Source organism: Loxodonta africana, chromosome 12, assembly GCF_030014295.1.
Source record: "Loxodonta africana isolate mLoxAfr1 chromosome 12, mLoxAfr1.hap2, whole genome shotgun sequence".
Lineage (NCBI taxonomy): Eukaryota > Metazoa > Chordata > Mammalia > Proboscidea > Elephantidae > Loxodonta > Loxodonta africana.
Window position 1 is genome coordinate 50005523 of NC_087353.1, and position 20671 is coordinate 50026193.

Sequence of the window (20671 nt, forward strand, 5' to 3'; positions counted from 1 at the left end):
TTTCCTCCATATTATCCCCTTTAATTGGGGCAAGGGGATGGTGTGGAGAAAGGCAGGGAAGCCTCTCTTACCATTATAGTTTTAATGGGTATTTTCAGGTTCATTTCTTATTTTTCTCTAATCTTTGATCTCAGTGTGCTTTCAGAACACCTCTATTTTGAGACGCTAGCTGATACCCGCTCCCCACGTGCCTGTCAATTTGTCGTACTGTCAGGGCTTGTGTGTTGCTGTGATGCTGGAAGCTATGCCCCCGGTATTCAGATACCAGCAGGGTCAACCATGGAGGACAGGTTTCAGCTGAGCTTCCAGACTAAGACAGACTAGGAAGAAGGACCTGGCCGTCTACTTCTGAAAAGCATTAGCCAGTGAAAACCTTATCAATAGCAGTGGAACACTGTCTGATATAGTGCTGGAAGATGAGCCCCCCAGGTTGGAAGGCACTCAAAAGATGACTGGGGAAGAGCTGCCTCCTCAAAGTAGAGTTGACCTTAATGACGTGGATGGAGTCAAGCTTTCGGGACCTTCATTTGCCGATATGGCAGGACCCAAAATGAGAAGAAACAGCTGCAAACATCCATTAATAATCGGAACCTGGAATGTAAGAAGTATGAATCTAGGAAAATTGGAAACTGTCAAAAATGAAATGGAACGCATAAACATCGATATCCTAGGCGTTAGTGAGCTGAAATGGACTGGTATTGGCCATTTTGAATGGGACAATCACGTAGTATACTATGCTGGGAATGACAACTTGAAGAGGAATGGTGTTGCATTCATTGTCAAAAAGAACGTTTCAAGATCTGTCCTGAAGTACAACGCTGTCAGTGATAGGACATATCCATAGGCCTACAAGAAAGACCAGTTAATACGACTATTATATAATTTATGCACCAACCACTAGGGCCAAAGATGAAGAAATAGCAAGTTTTTATCAGCTGCTGCAGTCTGAAATTGATCGAACATGCAATCAAGATGCATTGATAACTACTGGCGATTGGAATGCGAAAGCTGGAAACAAAGAAGGATCAGTAGTTGGAAATATGGCCTTGGTGATAGAAACAATGCCGTAGATCAAATGACAGAATTTTGCAAGACCAACGACTTCTTCATTCCAAATACCTTCTTTCACCAACATCAATGGCAACTATACACATGGACCTTGCCAGATGGAACACATAGAAATCAAATTGACTACATCTGTGGAAAGAGATGATGGAAAAGCTCAATATCATCAGGCAGAACAAGGCTAGGAGCCGACTGTGGAACAGACCATCAACTGCTCATATGCAAGTTCAAGGTGAAACTGAAGAAAATCAGAGCAAGTCCACGACAGCCAAAATATGACCTTGAGTATATCCCACCTGAATTTAGAGACCATCTCAAGAACAGATTTGACGCACTGAACACTAGTGACCGAAGACCAGACAAGATGTGGAATGACATCAAGGATATTATCCAGGAAGAAAGCAAGAGGTCACTGAAAAGACAGGATAGAAAGAAAAGACCAAGATGGATGTCAGAGGAGACTCTGAAACTTGCTCTTGAGCATTGAGCAGCTAAAGCAAAAGGAAGAATTCATGAAGTAAAAGAACTGAACAGAAGATTTCAAAGGGCCTCTTGAGAAGACAAAATAAAGTATTATAATGACTTGTGCAAAGAGCTGGAGATGGAAAACCAAAAGGGAAGAACATGCTTGGCGTTTCTCAAGCTGAAAGAACTGAAGGAAAAATTCAAGCCTTGAGTTGCAATAGTGAAGGATTCCAGGGGGAATATATTAAATGATGCAGGAAGCATTAAAAGAAGATGGAAGGAATACACAGAGTCATTATACCAAAAAGAATTAGTCAATATTCAACCATTTCAAGAGGTGGCATATGATCAGGAGCCGATGGTACTGAAGGAAGAAGTCCAAGCTGCTCTGAAGGCATTGGCAAAAAACAAGGCTCCAGGAATTGATGGAATATCAACTGAGATGTTTCAACAAACAGATGCAGCACTGGAGGTGCTCACTCGTCTATGCCAAGAAATATGGAAGACAGCTTCCTGGCCAACTGACTGGAAGAGATCCATATTTATGCTTATTCCCAAGAAAGGTGATCCAACCAAATGTGGAAATTATAGGACAATATCATTAATATCACACAGAAGTAAAATTTTGCTGAAGATCATTCAAAAGCAGTAACAGCAGTACTGTTTTATTGATTATGCAAAGGCATTTGACTGTGTGGATCATAACAAACTATGGATAACACTGTGAAGAATGAGAATTCCAGAACACTTCATTGTGCTCAAGAGGAACCTGTACATAGATCAAGAGGCAGTTGTTTGGACAGAACAAGGGGATACTGATTGGTTTAAAGTCAGGAAAGGTGTGCATCAGGGTTGTATTCTTTCACCATACCTATTTAATCTGTATACTGAACAAATAATACGAGAAGCTGGACTATATGAAGAAGAATGGGGCATCAGGATTGGAGGAAGACTCACTAACAACCTGTGTTATGCAGATGACACAACCTTGCTTGCTGAAAGGGAAGAGGACTTGAAGCACTTACTAATGAAGATCCAAGACCACAGCCTTTAGTATGGATTGCACCTCAACATAAAGAGAACAAAAATCCTCACAACTGGACCAATGAGCAACATCGTGATAAACGGAGAAAAGATTGAAGTTGTGCAGGATTTCATCTTACTTGGATCCACAATCAACAGCCATGGAAGCAGCAGTCAAGAAATCAAAAGACGCATTACATTGGGCAAATCTACTTCAAAGGACCTCTTCAAAGTGTCAAAGAGCAAAGATGTTATCCTGAAGACTAAGGTGCGCCTGACCCAAGCCATGGTAATTTCAATCGCATCATATGCATGTGAAAGCTGGACAATGAATAAGGAAGACCTAAGAAGAGTTGACGCCTTTGAATTGTGGTGTTGGTGAAGAATATTGAATATACCATGGACTGCCAAAAGAATGAACAAATCTGTCTTAGAAGAAGTACAACCAGAATGCTCCTTAGAAGCAAGGATGGCGAGACTGCGTCTTACATACTTTGGACATGTTGTCCGAAGGGATCAGTCCCTGGAGAAGGACATCATGCTTGGCAGAGTACAGGGTCAGCGGAAAAGAGCAAGACCCTCAACAGGGTGGATTGACACAGTGGCTGCAACAATGAGCTGAGGCACAACAACGACTGTAAGGATGGCGCAGGACTGGGCAGTGTTTCGTTCTGTTATGTACAGGGTTGCTATGAGTCGGAACTGAATCAACGGCACCTAACAACAACAACAGCTGATACCCAATACTTAACACTCTAACAATTGATTTCATTAATTTGTCTCATAAACAGGTACTTTTCCCCCTCAATTTCCTCTTTATTAATAACACACTATCATTATTTTGAGAACACATCTCAAAACTTTAGAACTTTTTTATTACTTTTGTGAATACTATCTAAAATGATAATATTCTATTAATTCTTTTCACATAATACAACCTAACTCCAACCCATCTCTTCCCTCCCATTTCTACCACTAATTACTGTAGTTCAGATCTATATCTTCTTATCCTGTGTATGTATGCAGGTGGATTCCTTGTAAATGATCTCCATTCTAATCTGTCTGACAAACAGCAAACAGAATTGTCCACATCTAGTTAGTTTTCTATTAAAAAAAAAAAAAAAAATTTTTTTTTTTTTTTAATGTGGTGGCAAATATTGGTTGATCTTGGAAGAATAATACCCACTTGTTCAGCAAAAAAAATAAATAAATAAAATATATACCAGCATACACACACGTTAGCTCAAGAATTATTTCTAAATCAATAGGAAACTTATAAGCTATGACTGTTAAATCATACATGCAAAACAAATTAATTTTTTAAAAATTACATATGCTATTGCCCGACATTAATTCACAAGTGTAAATAGATAGGCTAGCTTTACAAGTTCACCAATTAATTCGGCCAAATCACCTGGAGCTCCTGCTTTTTAGAACTTTGAGTACTTAATGATGACAACCAGTCAGCTACATCCTCAACTTTTAAAAACATTTAAATGCTAAGCAATGTACTTTACGAAACAAGATTGTAACTTACAAAATGTTGGTGTAAAGCTGGTTGGAGTGCAGTAGGCTGGGCCCACAGGAATCTTACCTGTCATCTCCTTAGCCTGCTCCACAATAAGGTGGTTGAGGGTCTCCTTCTCCTGTTTCAGCAAAGTGTTTTCTTCTTTCAGATTTGATACCAGCTATAAAATGAAACACACCAGCTAAAAAATGAAACAATAAACTGAGGTGGCTGTAACAGACAGAGGAAGTCCAATTACTAAGGGTGAAGGCTACACAGACAAGGCTCCCTGCTTTCACTGTCTCTGTGTCTCATTCTTTGCCTAGTTATGTCTGGTCATCCTTCCAACTTGGCTCAGGCATTACCTCTCCAGAGAGCCTTCCTAGAAACCCCCTCCAATGAGGTATCTCTTCTCTGGGTTACCACAGGACCCTGTGTATGCCTCCTTAAAGCCCTTATACAATTATTTACTTTTTTGTCTTCCTTAATAGAATAGAAATTCCTGGAAGACAAGTATGGCTGTTGTTATTTTACTTTGTATCTTGAGCATTTAGCAAATTGCCTGGCACCTAGCAAGCCATTTGCTCTCAAAGCAATGATCTTGCCTCTTACCTCACAACCTAACACAAAGCTTATGTGTACCCCAGATTCAAATGGAGAGATTATGGAGGTCAAGAAGGATGTGAAGGGCTCTTTAGTTCTGAAAATTCACTAAAGATCATCTGAAGCTCCTTGCTATCTGTCTTGAGGAAGAGAATTTCCCTTTCATTTCCTTTTAACAGTCTTGCAATATTGAGAACCAGTCCTTTTGTTCAATAAGGATTGATCTTTAACTTGGTGGTTCCTGGCTGGATAAGGATTCCTGGGAAGCAAAAATCAAAACCAAAGGCAACTGTGCAATGAATATAATGTACTCAGTTCATCTTTGGAATATAATATGTGCTCGTGATTAGTGAAATTTGAATTCTTTTCTCTACATGTAAGTTCAAGGAACTCCTAAAGCAACAGCTTAAATAAGAGAAAGCTGATGGGCAAACATCCCATCATGTAAGGGCTTCAAAGGCAGGGAACCCAGTGGCTAAGAATCCCTGGTGACAAGGAAAGTTAGATAACAACACTGTACCACAGCAGAAGTCAATCCAGAAGGTGTCCCTTCTCATGGTCCAATCTCTTCCCTCCATACTGATATGGCCTTAACATCCACTCTCAGTAGAGAGGCCTGAGTTCTCTGTGGTCTCAAGAGGAGTTGCTCTTTGTCAGGGGTGTGCAATCACTTGTGATGCTTTTTCAAAATACATATGCATAGCCCACAGCCCCAGAGCTTGGGCACAAGCCCTTTTAAAACTCTCCAGTGGATTTATACACCCCTTGATCAGGCTGGCTGAGAATGTTATTTTCCCAGCCATAAAGCTGGCTATCACAGTGACATTTTCTCATTCCTCCTCTATCACTACCCTTGGTCCAAAGGAACCAATCAATGTTAGTGTCTACAGCTACCAGAGTGAAAAGGAGAAGATAACGAAAAGAAAAGAGAAATCTGAATCTGTTCATGTGTATTATTCTACCAAACTAGAATGGCAAGAACTTGTCTATGAAGAAGAAAGGGGATCTCTCACCAAGCTTAAATACTTTGGTTCCACAGACTCAGGAGATTTAATAGAAAAGGAGAGTTCTTAAACACTCATGATTATCCCTTTGAAGGCACATCTGAATTCTGATAGAACAAGCCTGCCATGTCAAATAACAGTACATAATGGCACTGTTATTTCCACACATATAACCCAGGTCATCGGCTAGAGGTACAGCAGGAAGTATTTCATCAGGACTCTGAATGCTATGCTAGCATCTCAATTTTAGTGGCCTTACTATACTAACTGAACTGCATCTTAAATCCTCCTGAGGTTCTCACGGCATGTGCTGCCATTATGTTCCAATGTCAGCACCAAATCAAACCAAACACACTGCTGTGGAGTCAATTCTGACTTATAGTGAGCCTGTAGGACACAGTAGAACTGCCCAATAGGGTTTCCAAGGAGTGGCTGGTGGATTTGAACCACCGGCCTTTTGGTTAGCTGCTGAATGCTTAACCACTGTGCCACCAGGGCTCTGATGTCAGTACAGAAACAGCATAATTGGGATTCTTGCCAGCAGTTATAGCTGACACAGTCAAGTCTGTTTTCATATAAAGATGGCAATACTAGTGGACTCTGAAAATCTATTACGTTTTTCCAGTAAGCCTTATGTTGAGGCACTTTTATAAATGTTTAAGCAACATAGCTCATTAGTGCTTGAGGCCTTGTACTTAATAAAGTTTTGATAAAATTTAATGCAAATTTGTAGTGTGGAAGCACTGGCAAATCTACAAGTGTTTTTGTTGTTATCATGTCTGCACAGTAGCTCTGGGCTTCAGTCAGTCTGCAAGACATTTGGTTTTCTCCTGCTTGGTCTTAACATAGCCTTAATTCAAGTTTCCATAAAGACCCCTACTACCATGTACTGACTGTTCCCTGTTTGATTGGCTTTTTAATCACATGAATTCTACTAAACAAAAAGGAATCTACACTTCATCCAGATCAGCACATTTAAAGAAAAAGTATATATAGTACTTGGCTATTAATTTTCTTCTTAAAATACTGCTTTGGCTCTGTTTTTTTTAGAGTCAAAAGGTTCTACTGAGACACTTGCACTGATCATATGGGAGAAAACGCTTGGGAAACACTTGGAACACCAACTGAATTTTGTATTTCACCTTCAATTAAAACCACCATTGGGCCCAGGGGCTCACACAACACACACTTCCTTTGTGTAGAGAAGAAGATGGGGATATGAACATTTGTTCCCACCTGCTCAGTTTCTTGTCTGTATCTATCTGCACTTTCCTCAATAGATTTTTTCTCTGAATGAGTTTGTTCTAGGTCCTTCCGAAGCTTGGCGATTTCTTCCTGCAGACTGAGGACCCGTTTAGTGGCAACCTTAGCTTCCTCTTCACTTAGCTGAAGGCGATCTAAGTCACTTCGTAGCTTCTCAGTCTCGGTGTTATATACTCCTTCCAGATTGGCCAGCTTCTCCATGAGGCACTTGTACTCTTTGTTCTTTATATACACACAAAAGAAACAATAAATAAATATGCATATCATCAAATGTATTTAGTGAGAAAGCCATGCTTATTCACAGACTTAGCATCGTAGAGTATCTAATCACAATATTAACCACAGCACTTACAATAATACAACTAATACCCTCTTTGTGACAAAAACAGAAGAGAGCGGGCACAATTAATTTTGTTTTCCACAATGAGCAACACAGATGTGATTTTCTTACAGTCACAAGGTGAGTACGTAGTAAGCCCTTATTTTCCTGATTCTTAATCCAGAAATGGACCCCTGGTGATGCAGTGGTTAAGAGCTTAGCTGCTAACCAAAAAGTCAGCAGTTCGAATCCACCAGTTGCTCCTTGGAAATCCTACGGGGCAGTTCTACTCTGTCCTGTAGGGTCGCTATGAGTTGCAATCGGCTCAACAGCAACAGGTTTAATCCAGAAGTGGGGGAATCTATACTTGCTTCTGAAAATAGATCTGAGTGCCACTAAATGCTAGGTACTAGCCAGATGGTACATAAAAATGATAATGTGGCCTCGACATCATAAGTTTCCTATAAATCTCTATCTCAAAACCCTCTCTCCGTCTCAGAAAACTTTTTGATGAATCCCATTTCACTCTAATCCCTGTTTTTCCTTGCCCTCATGAGCAATTCTGTATTCTTAATTATCTTTATACCATTTGCATGTGCCAAGCAAGTGAGCTATAATCTCTGCAAACAGACCACAGACTCTTCAGAAGCATAGATCCCATCCTGCTTCTCTTGCCAGATAAAGTGCTTCTCAGCAAAACATCACAGAGACAAAGGGTTCAGGTTCTCATCTGGAAGCTGGGCCCTAATCACTTTTAGATTGAGCCAGTTTTTTGGTACTTCCCTCCTCCCACTCCATATCCACAAATTTTATCCACTTCCTGATATTATTTGTGTACCTATCATTATCCACATATGTTATAATCTCCTTTAAGGGTAAAGACTGTGGTTTACTTATCTTGGTATTCCTTACCATGCTCTACCTTGTAGCATGGAGCTTCGCACATATTAAGAGTCCAGGAAACCTCACATTCCAATTCTTTTAGCTTACTTTTTTAGGTAAAAAATAAAAGCAAAAAATAAAATGTGAGCTATTGTCAATAAGCTTTAAAAAGATAGGTGCCTATAAGGAATACTTTGCAAGTATAGAAATTTTAGAATACCCTCATTTCAGAGACAAAGGAATAAAATACAAATAAAATAGCATTTATATATACTGGAGCAACGAGGTTCTATGGTTGAGTTCTCTTTGAGCATTAGTATCTTTCAGAGGAAAATATAGAAACAAAGAATTTCAGTCGTATTAATTTTGGGTTTAACTCACAGTGGAACATATATTTAAATATGTACCTATTCCTTGCGGACAATGAGACTCATATATTCCTTTTTACTGTGGCTTCCAGGGAACTCAGAACCAAGTTGGTGGTTCGACTTTAATAACTATCTAGAACCCTATATATTGTATCTTCCCATTTCCCCTAGATTAGTATCTACCCTACTTTTGGTCTCTGCATTTACTATATATTCTTCTATTTGATTGTACATAAGTTACATCAAATTCTTTGTTGAAGGAAAAAGCTATTTCTCCTATCAATATGCCCCACTCTACCTAGCATGTGTGCTCCACATAAACAAAGGTGCTCCACATAAACAAAGGTCCTCAGTAGACATGAGCTGAATACATAAACAAAAGTCCTCAATAGACATTAGCTGAATCCATAAACAAAGGTCCTCAACAGACACAACAAGAAATACATATGAAATTTAACAGGCTTTATGAGAAGTTTGTTTTAGAAAATTCTAGTTATTGAAGGCTAATTTATTCATTTTTTATTTTAAAGACAATTAATTACCAAATTATAACTAAAAGTCCTTAGTGTGAAAGAGAATTAAAAAAACAAACTTAATCCTCCAAATGGCAGTCAACCTGGGCAGACCAGATGATTCATTCAGACCCTCCCCCTGATTGTCTTGACATCAGGGAAGCTAGAAAACATCTTCTGGATGAATAAAACACTGCATAGAATAATGGGACCAACCCATGATGGAAGCCATGGACTGCAGCCAAGTAGGAATTTATAGCAAAGGTGTTGCCACGTAGTAAATGAGGCAACTGCTGCAGGAATCCAACGACTCCTATCACCTGAACTTTTTTTTTTCCTTTTCATTTTTTTCCCCTCTAGGATGCTTATAACATGCTTCTGTTCTTGATTACTGTGTGCCTGTTCTTTCTCCTCTACTTTTCTACCTGACCTTAAGAGCCCATTTAATGTCCCAGTACCTCAGTTTTCTCTTCTGTAAAATAAACATTACGCCACATGCAAATAAATGACAGTGGTCAAAACCTCTGGGAAGCACAAAACATAAACAACTCAATCACAAAGGTTTGAAGGATTAGTATATTTGGCTGTTCATACAATGTCCTCAAAATTCATTTCCTGCCTTACTTAGTCCTTGCAATTATAATCTTACCTATGAGTTTATCATTATTTTCATGTTCATTAGTGCCATTTTTTTCACTTCTTGCTCAAACTGAAGGATAAAGTCAAGGAGAGACAATATTGAAAATAATCCCACCAGATTTCTTCAGGCATGATCTACTTCCAGAGCTCCTGTCTAAAACACACCTGCTCATCAACTTTGCGCTGCAGCTGCATGATCTTGTTCTCCATTCCAATGTGGAGCTTCTTGTAGCGCTCCACAGAGCGGGCCTCAATCTTGAGCTTCTTTAGCTCGCGCTTGGCCATCATTCGCCGGAAGCAGCACTGAAGATAGATGATGGCATGCATGCTCCTCTTGTACTGTTTCTGAGCTAGCCAGCCCCGGACCCACTTCTGAATGATGACTACTTTGTGCTCACGGAGTATCTACAGAGAAGGGTAAAGGCAAGTCATTTCAGACCCTAGACGAGACTCAAGGTTCCATTCTATCAACCTACATCTGGCTAAGAATCTCTACATTACCCAAAGAGAAAGACGCAAAAGTTGAATCAACAATATTATATGAATTACATACATCACAGATATACATGGAGGCATACATTATTTTAAAAAGTGATTTTAAAGGTGGTTTTAGAAAAAATGTGTTACATTCACATGTTGTATATGGTTATAAGCAGAGTATTGACTTGGAAGCTATCTAAATGAAAGACACCAGATTACTAAAGGAGAAAAATCCTAAAAGAAAAGGAAGAAATACATTAGGTTTCTTATTGGTATATGATTCCTGTGGGCAACAGGTGAACCTGGCACCCTGTGAACTACACGCTATTAGAATAAAAGACTCATCCACCACCTTACTGATACCACCTCATCATGCATAGGCCTCTGCATGTGGGGTATTACAAAGGATATTACTGAGCTACTTTTTTTTTCCAGAATCGAAAAGGACACTCCTGTTTGCCCCGTTTGAGGAATACCATTCTATTGAGGATTTCCCATTGTTGTTTCAAATATAGCAGTAAAAGATAAGAGAAATGGGGCTTTAAAAGCAAAGTTACGAGTAAGATTGAGGTCTCAGGGAACATCTAGCTCAATTGGCAGAACATAGTTTATAAAGAAAATGTTCTACATTCTACTTTGGTGAGTAGCATCTGGGGTCTTAAAAGCCCGTTAGTGGCCATCTAAGATACTCTACTGGTATCACCCCTTTGGGAGCAAGGGAGGATGAAGAAAACTAATGATGCAAGGGAAAGATTAGTCCAAAGGACTAATGGACCACCACGGCCTCCACCAGACTAAGTCCAGTACAACTAGATGGTGCCTGGATACCACCACTCTGACAGGGATCACAATCGAGGGTCCTGGACAGAGCTGGAGATAAATGTAGAACAAAATTCCAACTCACAAAAAAAGTCCAGATTTTCCACCCTGACAGAGGCTGGAGAAACCCCAAGAGTATGGTGCCTGGACACCCTTTTAGCTTAGTAATGACAGGCCCATAAAACAAAATGAGACTAAAGGGGAACACCAGCCTAGGGGCAAGGACTAGAAGGCAGGAGGGGACAGGAAAGCTGGTAATAGTGAACCCAAGGTTGAGAAGGGAGAGTGTTGACATGTTGTGGGGTTGTTAACCAATGTCACGAAACAATAACGTGTACTGTTTAATGAGAATCTAGTTTGTTCTGTAAACTTTCATCTTTAAGTACAATAAAAAAAAAGATTGAGTGAAACAACCTAATCTTAAATTTTGCTCTACACTATATTTTCTAAATATGCACATGATATTCCCCTGAACTATGAAACAACTTACAACAAAAAGACTGCTTCCTGAGATGGTAAATTTCTAATCACTAAAGACCATCAAGCAGAAATTTATGTGAACATCTTCCAGGAACGATGGAGATGGAATTCTTGAATTTTAAGAAAGGTTGAACTAGAAAAATCTTGAGGCACTTCTAAGTCTCTCTATGATTTTATAAAATAAAATGATATAATTTGTGATGTAAATGATGTTTAAATGTATACATTTGATTAAATTTTTATTAGTGATGCTTACAAATGGATGAAGTGTATTTCCCATGAAAGTTCTTACATAAAAATCTCTGAAACCATCTATTACAACAGACAGTAGTTTAATAGAGCCATTAAAAGAATAGTTCTTATTTTTAAGTTATATACCTGAGACAAACAATGAAAAAAATGTGTCATCCTAAAGTGGCATTTAGGAAATAAGTGGTTAAAATTTAAACCAGCAAATATAAAATAAGTATGTTTAGGAGACCTGGTCAGTTTAGGAGACCCTCGGCCAGCTCACGCCTGCGTTTTTTGGCTGTTTTCCTGAGGTGCAGGCAGTCTTCGGTTCTCATGAAGTACAGTCACTGTGCCTTACGCTGCAGTGAGGCCAGACACTACGAGCTCTCTCTCTCTGGACAGCACAGTCCCAAGAGAGGCCCTTTTCTTATCCAGATGGCTAATAAGCAATGGGATGAGATGCAAGAATGGCAAACTGAAGGCTTTCAGACTTTAAAACTCAAGCAGCACACAGTGACAAGGCTATTAATAACAAATTTCCCGTTCCATTTCCTTCTCTATTTCCCCATCTAACTTCAGACATTGGTCCATTTCTATAATTTCAGTCAAATGGAAACAGTACATAATTAGAGCTTCCATTCTGAATTACATTTCCATCAGGGAGTCAGGACATTAAAGAATACCTATTCTTCCTTTAAGACTCTCAAGCCCCAAGAAGGGCCACCTTGGACCTGAAACACAGCTAAAAGGAGCATAAAGGGATGGCTGTTTGCCTCCTGAACAAGCCTCTCACTTGTCACCCCCACAAGTGCCCAGTGACAGGGGAGTCTGAGCCAGTCAGAGACTGCTATTGCCAACCCAATGGCCCCCAGAGGAAAACAGAAAGGTAAGCAGGTGTAGCTCAAAGGACAAGTTTAAGGCCTTGCCCTCCTCTGAAAGCATGTGCTTGTATAGAAAGAGCACCAGACTATAAAGCAGGCATGAGCAGAAAGAGCTGTAGTAGCTATCCTCAAATTTTTTTCAAAACAGCTATTAAATATGCTCATTCAAGCCTCAATAGTTTTATAATTTTTTTTGTTATGTTTAAAATTATTACAAATTAAAAATAACTGAATAAAAGAATCAGGTCAAGTCACGTCCACGTACAATCACATGATTAGTGATCCATCCCCAAGTCACCTATTGAACCTCCTTCTAACAGTGATGCCCAAGAACTCTCAAATCCAGACTGCACGTTTATGGTTTGTTATGAACATATTCCACAGGCAAGATGCAAAACCTTGCCAAAAGGAAAGAAAGAAAAGGCTTTCGTCAACTGGAGTCATACCCTGTCACAGCTGATGATTAAGATTCATATGGAAAATCATGTTGATTACTGCTAACTAAAAAGATTATTGGTCACAATTGCTGGAGTAGCATATCCTAGGCAAAACAATTTTAACTACCTAATGTTGTAATTTATTTCCTTTTACCACAGTAAATTCTTTCAAGGTTGTCTCATTCTTGGAACAACTTCCCACCCATCTGTCATACAGTCTTCCTATTCAAAGCTCACCATGGGAGGCTAAATAACGGCCCCCAAAGATACCAAGTCCTAATCCCTGGAACCTTTAAATGTTCTTTTACACATCTGCAAGGTCTTTGCAGATCTGATTTGATTAAAGATCCTGAGATGGGGAGATTATCCTAAAATATATGGGTGGGCCTAAATACCCTAACAAGTGTTCTTATAAGAGACAGACAGAATAGGAGAAATCAGATACACAAAGGAGAAGGTGATGTAAAGAAAGAGGCAAAAACTGGAGTGATGAGGCCACAAGCCAAGGGATGCTGGCAGCCATAAGAAGCTGGAAGAGGCAAAGAGCGGATTCTTTCCTAGAGCCTCCAGGGTGAACACGCCACTGCCTGCACCTTAATTTCAGGACAGTGATACTGATTTTGAACTTCCGGCCTCTAGAACTGTGAGAATAAATTTCTGTTGTTTTACGCCACCAAGTTTGTGATAGTTTGTTATAGCAGTCACAGGACGCTAATATACTTTTTCAAACTACCCAGACAAGGAAAAAAGGAGGTAAATTTTATTTTACATTATCTCGTTAATACATGTATTTTATTATTAAATATTTATTTTAACCATTGGTTGTATCCATATGGCTCCTATGTCCATGGTACCCCTGTGGTTCGTTGCACAGAGATTTGATTAATATTGATGGAATGAATAAATGAAGTTGGAAAATAATATCTCACCTTGCGATACCTATTTCTAGCCAGGTAGCCTCGCAAATAAGACTGAAGAACGATAGTGGCAGCTCGTCTAATCTTGTACATCCTGCAGGCCACATACATGCGCCAATACTTCTGAATGATGGTTGCTGCCTTGGTTCTGCGAAGAAACGTAGCATAGCTGGCCAAAGTAAACAATGACGATTGTTAGTAAACAAAAAACCCCAGGAATACATTTCGTAGAGACTTAGAGTGTCATGTACATTAAATCAAAATTTATATGTATTTATATTTTCATGGAAACCCTGGTGGCAAAGTAGTTAAGTGTTACAGCTGCTAACCAAAAGGTCGGCAGTTTGAATCCACCAGCAACTCCTTAGAAACTGTGTAGGACAGTTCTACTCTGTCCTATAGGGTCACTATGAGTCAGAATCGACTCGATTGCAATGGGTTTTGTTTTTGTTTTTTCTATTTGCATAGGAATTTATAGCTTCCCAAAGTATTTTTACATTCACTATCTCATTTGAGCTTCTGTAGCCCTGAAAAGTGGGATGTCCCATATTATCCACATTTTATGATAAAGAAAGTAAAGCCCAGAAAAGTTTATTCTTTGTAGGATGGTGTTCCTTCTATTATCCCAGGCTATGTCCCCTTTACGTAGTACTCCAGATGTGTACAATAATCCTATATTACTGTATCACCAGCTTTCTTAAATCTAGCCATCATTCATGTACAATATTTTTTTCCTTAATCTGTTTGGGTATAAATTAATCATTAATTTCTGCCAATATGCATAAATTGCAATTATCCTAATATGTAATCACATCTAGTGCAAGTCTCTTCTGGATCTTCTCAGCTAACAGCTTCCCAAAACTCCTGCTTAATTTACACATAATTTCTTCAAGTACAAAAAAATAAAGAACACTGAGGACATGAGTAGGCAGTAATTTCTTCTTTTTTTTTTTTGCCAGCTCAAGTTTTTGCAGGTGTACAGCTTATTGACAGCAATTACAATAATTGGCTGTGCAACCCTGCCCTCAATCAATGTGATTTTTCCATCACCATTAACCCCCCTTTTCTCTGTCCTTTCCATCCCTGGTAACCCCTAATAAACTTTGTTCTGTATACACTTGCCTATTCTTGTCTTTTTATATAAGTGAGGTCATACGGTATCTGTCTTTTGTGATTAGCTTATTTCACTCAGCATAATCTTTTCAAGCTCCTTCCATACTGCAGCATGTATCAAGACTTCACTTTTCCTATTGGCTGAGTAGTATTCCACTGTATGTATGTACCACATTTTATCCGTTCACCTGCTGATGGACATTTAGGTTGTTTCTACTTTTTGGCTATTGTGAATGGTGCTGCAATGAACACTGGTATTCAAGTCTCTTTTTGAGTTGCTGCTTTCATCTTTTTTTCTGAGAACGAATTGGAATCATTCCTAAGACTGAGTGCAATTTTATTCTATTTAACGGTTTTGTGAGTCAATTTGTTAGCTCTTGAAATTAAGAAGGGGTGAAGTAGGGTGACAACTCAAAACTGTTCCAGGTTGGACAATAAGTTATATGGGCAACATAATCTTGAGGGCTGTAAGCCACAGTGGACTTACCACCGAGCCTGATAGCCTCGCACGTATCTCTGCACAGTAATGGCTGCCTTCCGCATGCGCAAGTACTTCTTCCGCAGCAGCCACCCCCGAATCGTCTTCTGGATCCAGATGCAGGCAGCCCTCAGCTTGTCTGTCCTCAATTTTTCTAGATAGGCTACTTGACCAGCACGGAAAAAGATCTTGGTCTTACCAAACTGGTATTTGTCCTTGTCCTATTGTCGGAAGAAATCGTATACTCAGAAGTAGAAATAATGTCATATAAATAAAAATTTAGAAGAGATAAAAATGACTAAAAGCAGAATCAGTGAAGGCATGAATCTATTAACTAAAACTTGAGCTACATCGCAATTAATTATTGGAGCCAGATTTTTGATCCTATGCAAGTTGAGCAAACTAGAGGGATTTAAAGGAAAATTGAAGTTTAAGAGTTATTTTCCAGAATTATTCTACCTGGAATTATTATATGAGGCCAAAAACTCAGTTGTGGGTCATAGGCAGTTATTATTTGCTTGTTTGTATTTTAAACATCTTAAGGAAATGGAGATGCTGACACTCCCTCAGACTGACCCAGGCTGTAAGGGTTACATCAGGCTGTATAATCCATGAAAAAGCTGAAGGACAAAAATGTGAATATAAAGAATAAGACAGGAGGAAACACACACACACACACACACACACAAATCAAAACAGAAAAAGCAAAAACAAAAAACTGTGGGCATTCATATTAATAGTTAAGTTTCTCAGCAATCATCTTTTGGGTTTATCAACAGTATTTGAAGACAAAAAACCCTATATTGTGTAAAATCCTTCTACAAATTTCAAAACTCCCTTTAAAAAATATTTTATATTGCTCATTGCCATCTGATCCTAATCAGAAATGAGCAGTAACCACAGAAACACATGCTATTTCTGGTCAGTTACATTGTAATCCACCTCATCTAGAAGTATACAAGTTATTAACCATTCCCATACCAAAAGAAGAGTTGGATTTTCTTATAATAATGACTGACCTGAAATTCTAAGTAGAGAAAATCACTTTACACTGTAAGCAGGTATCTCCTACTTCCTACACGAAACCAGAAAATCAGAAATCTCCACATATGTAAAAAACTACAATTACTTCAATACAAAGTCAATAAAATTTACACAAGAACCCTAGCTGGAGATCTACAAAGAGCTAGAAAGCAACTCTCTTTCTTCTCCTCTCTCTGTCCTTGTCCCAGCTCCACCTCACCCTCCTCAGCTCTACTCCACACCAACCCTGAACTCCTTTCAGTTAGCACCTAAGCATTTAAACACTGTGCCATCAGGGCTCTTTTTATACTTAAGTACTGTGCCATCGAGTCGGTTCTGACTCACAGCAACCCCATGCACAACAGAACACTGCCCAATCCTGTGCCGTCGTCACAATCGTTAGGCTTGAACCCACTGTTGCAGCCACTGTGTCAATTCATCTCATTGAGGGCCTTCCTCTTTTTTGTTGACCCTCTACTCTACCAAGCATGATGTCCTTCTCCAGGGACAGATCCCTCCTGATAACATGTCCAAAGTATGTGAGACGTAGTCTCATCATCCTTGCTTCTAAGGAGCATTCTGGCTGTTAAGTGTGTACTAGATAAATATTTATTCATAATGATCAAACTCATAAGAATATTTCTCAAGTCTGGGTCAGGCCTCGTAATCCTGCTTGCTGATGTTGGACCATCATCCTCACTAGTACTTGTATCCTAAACACAGTGAGCTTCGACTCCTCAGACAGTGTACTCCAAACCCCCACCGTTACTCCCCAGATAATCTACATCAGTGATATTTTACATGGAAGCCCCAAGACTTTCAAAAGTCAGAACTACAAGGCCTTTGGCCAACATCTGCTCAGATAAAGGTAAGCTAAAACCATTCCTACCAGTATCAGCTTCTCTAACACATTCTTGCATGTTTGCATTCTGTCATTCAGCACATCTTTTTGCTTCATTAGGACACGGTAGCGGCTGAAAAATTCTTGGTAAGTCCACCTATAAAAAGAAACTCATATCAGCTTATTTAAGGAACTACAGCACCCTCCCACTAGGAGCCCTCATATTTAAAAATGCCAGGCTTACCGTGACGGGAAACCTGCTGCACTGATTCGAATAGTTTCGAGGACACCACATGCTCTCAGTTGCTGCACTGCCCTCTTCTCATCAAATCTACACATAAAACCAAAAATCATGAATACTCGAAGAAGCCTGGCTATAGCCACGAATTACTCTCCTCTGCTGCCCAGATATTAAATGATTGTGGAAGGAGCCAAATGGGTGACTTAGAAAAGCACTCAAAAGTTGGAGCAGTGATCAAAATGGTAAACTGCATGTAGAGTGGAGAGCAGACAATTAGCAGTAAAAATAAAGAGTTGCAACACAGGGCCAAGATGGCAGAATACCCAGACGCTTCCTGCGATCCCTTTTACATCAAAGACCTGAAAAAACAAGTGAAATGATTATATTTATGACAAGCTAGGCGCCCTGAACATCAAAGGCAAAGTTAGAAAATGAACTGAGTGGCAGGGGGAAGGAAGACAGTTCAGAAGTGGAGAGGAGTTACCAGACCTGAACCTCCATGATCCCTCAAGCACCACTTCTTGAAGCAGCTGCAACAGGCTGTGGTAGTGTTCGGCCGCAGTTTCCTCAGGAGAGGCAGCCAGCTGCACAGTCTACTCACACCTCCAGAACCAGAGAAGAACAGCGCTCTTGACAAAAGCTAAGTACTTGCATATATTTTACCGTACCCCCAGCCCCCATGCCAGCTTCGGTGGCTGTTAATTTCCCTGGGTCTGAGATAGGCCCTGTTGAGCGCCCAGAGCCATCCTCCTGGCCTTGAAGCAGGAATCAACTCACAACAGGGGGAAAAGATAACATGCCAGCTCCACTAACCAGGAGAGCTCAGGACAGAAGCAGGTCCTGTCCAGACATCAAGGGTCGGTGGACTTTGAATAATGTTCCCAGCTGCATGAACCTGTGTGGGCCTATTTCAGGAGAACAGGCCCTCGTTGGCACACTACAACCATATTGGCTGTGCGGTGAAGAGGTAGTTTTATATCTGACACTGCTTTGCCTATTAAACAGGGTCCTCACCTACCCACATCAGGGGCCTAAGGACTGGTGGCTCCACTCAGGTCACCCAGCCACCTGTGACAGGGGTCCAAGGATAACTAGTACCTCCCAGTCCTTACAAACAAAAGCATTGGGTGCCCATGGTCCATCTGTAGAACGTACCCATCTGTATGCTCTAGGGAATAGGGATACGCCTTCCTCATAGACATTGAGGGATGATTTTCAGCCCCCTGCCTTCTTCAGACCATGACCTCCTGCTGCACCAGATACCAGAACCTACACCAATCACCCCTGACCCTCTAAGACTGTACGACAGAGCCTGTACCACACACTTGATGGTTAGCTACCTGGAAACCTGAGCTGAATTCATACAAGAAAAGTGAATGGACCCCTAGACTGATATACCTGATAACAACTCTAGCCATCTGGGGACAGGACGTCAGAGCTCCCAAGGTGAAAATAATCAAGCTAGCTCACTCAAGCAACCCATTTGGACATATAAAAACAAAACAAAGCAAGAAGCTACGACACAGTAAGCAAACATAAAATAAATTAATACAATACCTTATAAATGGCTTGAAGACAACAGTCAATATCAAGTCACATAAAGAAACAGACCATGATCACCTCAACAGGCTCTCAAAACAAAGAATCCAGGGATCCTCTAGATGAAAGTGCAGTCCTGGAATTACCAGAGGCCAAATACAAAAAATTAATATACAGAACCCTTCAAGACATCAGGAAGGAAATAAGGCAATACGCAGAACAAGCCAAGGAACACAGAGATAAAGTAGTTGAAGAAATTAAAATCTTTATTCAAGAACATAATGAAAAATTTAATAAGGTGGAAAAATCCATAGAGACACAGCAATCAGAAAATCAGAAGATTAACAATAAAATTCCAGAACAGGACAACTCATTAGAAAGTCAGGGGAGCAGAACTGAGCAAGTGGAAGGCAGAACTGGTGAGCTTGAAGACAAAGCACTTGGCAGCAATATATTTGAAGAAAAATCAGGTAAAAGAATTTCAAAAAATGAAGAAAACTTAAGAATCATGTGGGACTCTATCAAGACAAATAATCTATGAGTGATTGGAGTTCCAGAACAGGGAGAGACAACAGAAAATATAGAGAGAATTGTTGAAGATATGTTGGCAGAAAACTTCCCCGATATCGTGAAAGATGACAAGATACCTAACCAAGATGCTCATCAAACTGCACATAAGGTAGATTTCACAAAAAAAGTCACCAAGACATATTATAATCAAACTTGCCAAAACCAAAGGTCAAGAGAAAATTTTAAGAGAGGCTATGGATAAATGAACAGTCACCTACAAAAGACAGTCAATAAGAAAAAGCTCGGACTATTCGGCAGGAACATACAGGCAAGAAGGCAATGGGACGGCTTATATAAAACAAGGAAAAAAACTGCCAGCCAGCTAAGACTCATATATCAAGCAAAACTGTCTCTCAAATATTCAGGTGAAATTAGGACATTTCCAGATAGACAGAAGTTTAGGGAAATTGTAAAAACCAAATCAAAACTACAAGAAATACTAAGGGGAATCCTTTGGTTAGAAGATCAATAATATCAGGTATCAACTCAAGACCAGAACACTGGACAGAGCAATCAGAGGTCAACCTAGACAGGGAAATCACAAAAATAAATCAAGATTAAAAAAATGCTAATGACAGAAAAGTAGCGATGTTATTACATAACAGAAGGCAGCATTAAAACAATAAAAAGAGACTAAGAAATGCAGTCACAGATCTTTCATATGTAGAGGAAGACAAGGCGATATAAAGAAATAAAACCTAGGTTTAAACTTAGAAAAACAGGGTTAATTATTAAGGTAACAACAAAGGAGACTAACTACCCTACTCACCAAAATAAAATACAGGAAAAATATAGAGGCTCAGCAGACATAAAATCAACAACAATGAATAAGAGGAAAAGGCAATATATAAAGATGAACTAGTCAGCACAAAACATTAAGTGGGAAAAAGAAACTCAACAGCAGACAAAAAAAGATATCAAAATGATAGCACTAAATTCATGCCTATCTATAATTATGCTGAATGTAAATG

The 20671-nt window shown here is 39.6% G+C and overlaps 1 protein-coding gene across 10 annotated transcripts in view; it reads right to left on the reverse strand.

Moving 5' to 3' along the window:
- MYO5A (myosin VA) overlaps nucleotides 1-20671 on the reverse strand; it is a 264298-nt gene that overhangs the window by 77469 nt on the left and 166158 nt on the right. For all 10 annotated transcript variants that reach the window (XM_064295235.1, XM_064295232.1, XM_064295233.1 and 7 more), the window contains 7 exons: nucleotides 17595-17681; nucleotides 17399-17507; nucleotides 15496-15707; nucleotides 13908-14064; nucleotides 9816-10055; nucleotides 6904-7152; nucleotides 4148-4241 (listed from right to left, as the gene is read on the reverse strand). In XM_064295235.1, coding sequence (XP_064151305.1) covers nucleotides 4148-4241; nucleotides 6904-7152; nucleotides 9816-10055; nucleotides 13908-14064; nucleotides 15496-15707; nucleotides 17399-17507; nucleotides 17595-17681 — 1148 coding nt within the window. The remainder of the gene's footprint in view (nucleotides 1-4147; nucleotides 4242-6903; nucleotides 7153-9815; nucleotides 10056-13907; nucleotides 14065-15495; nucleotides 15708-17398; nucleotides 17508-17594; nucleotides 17682-20671) is intronic.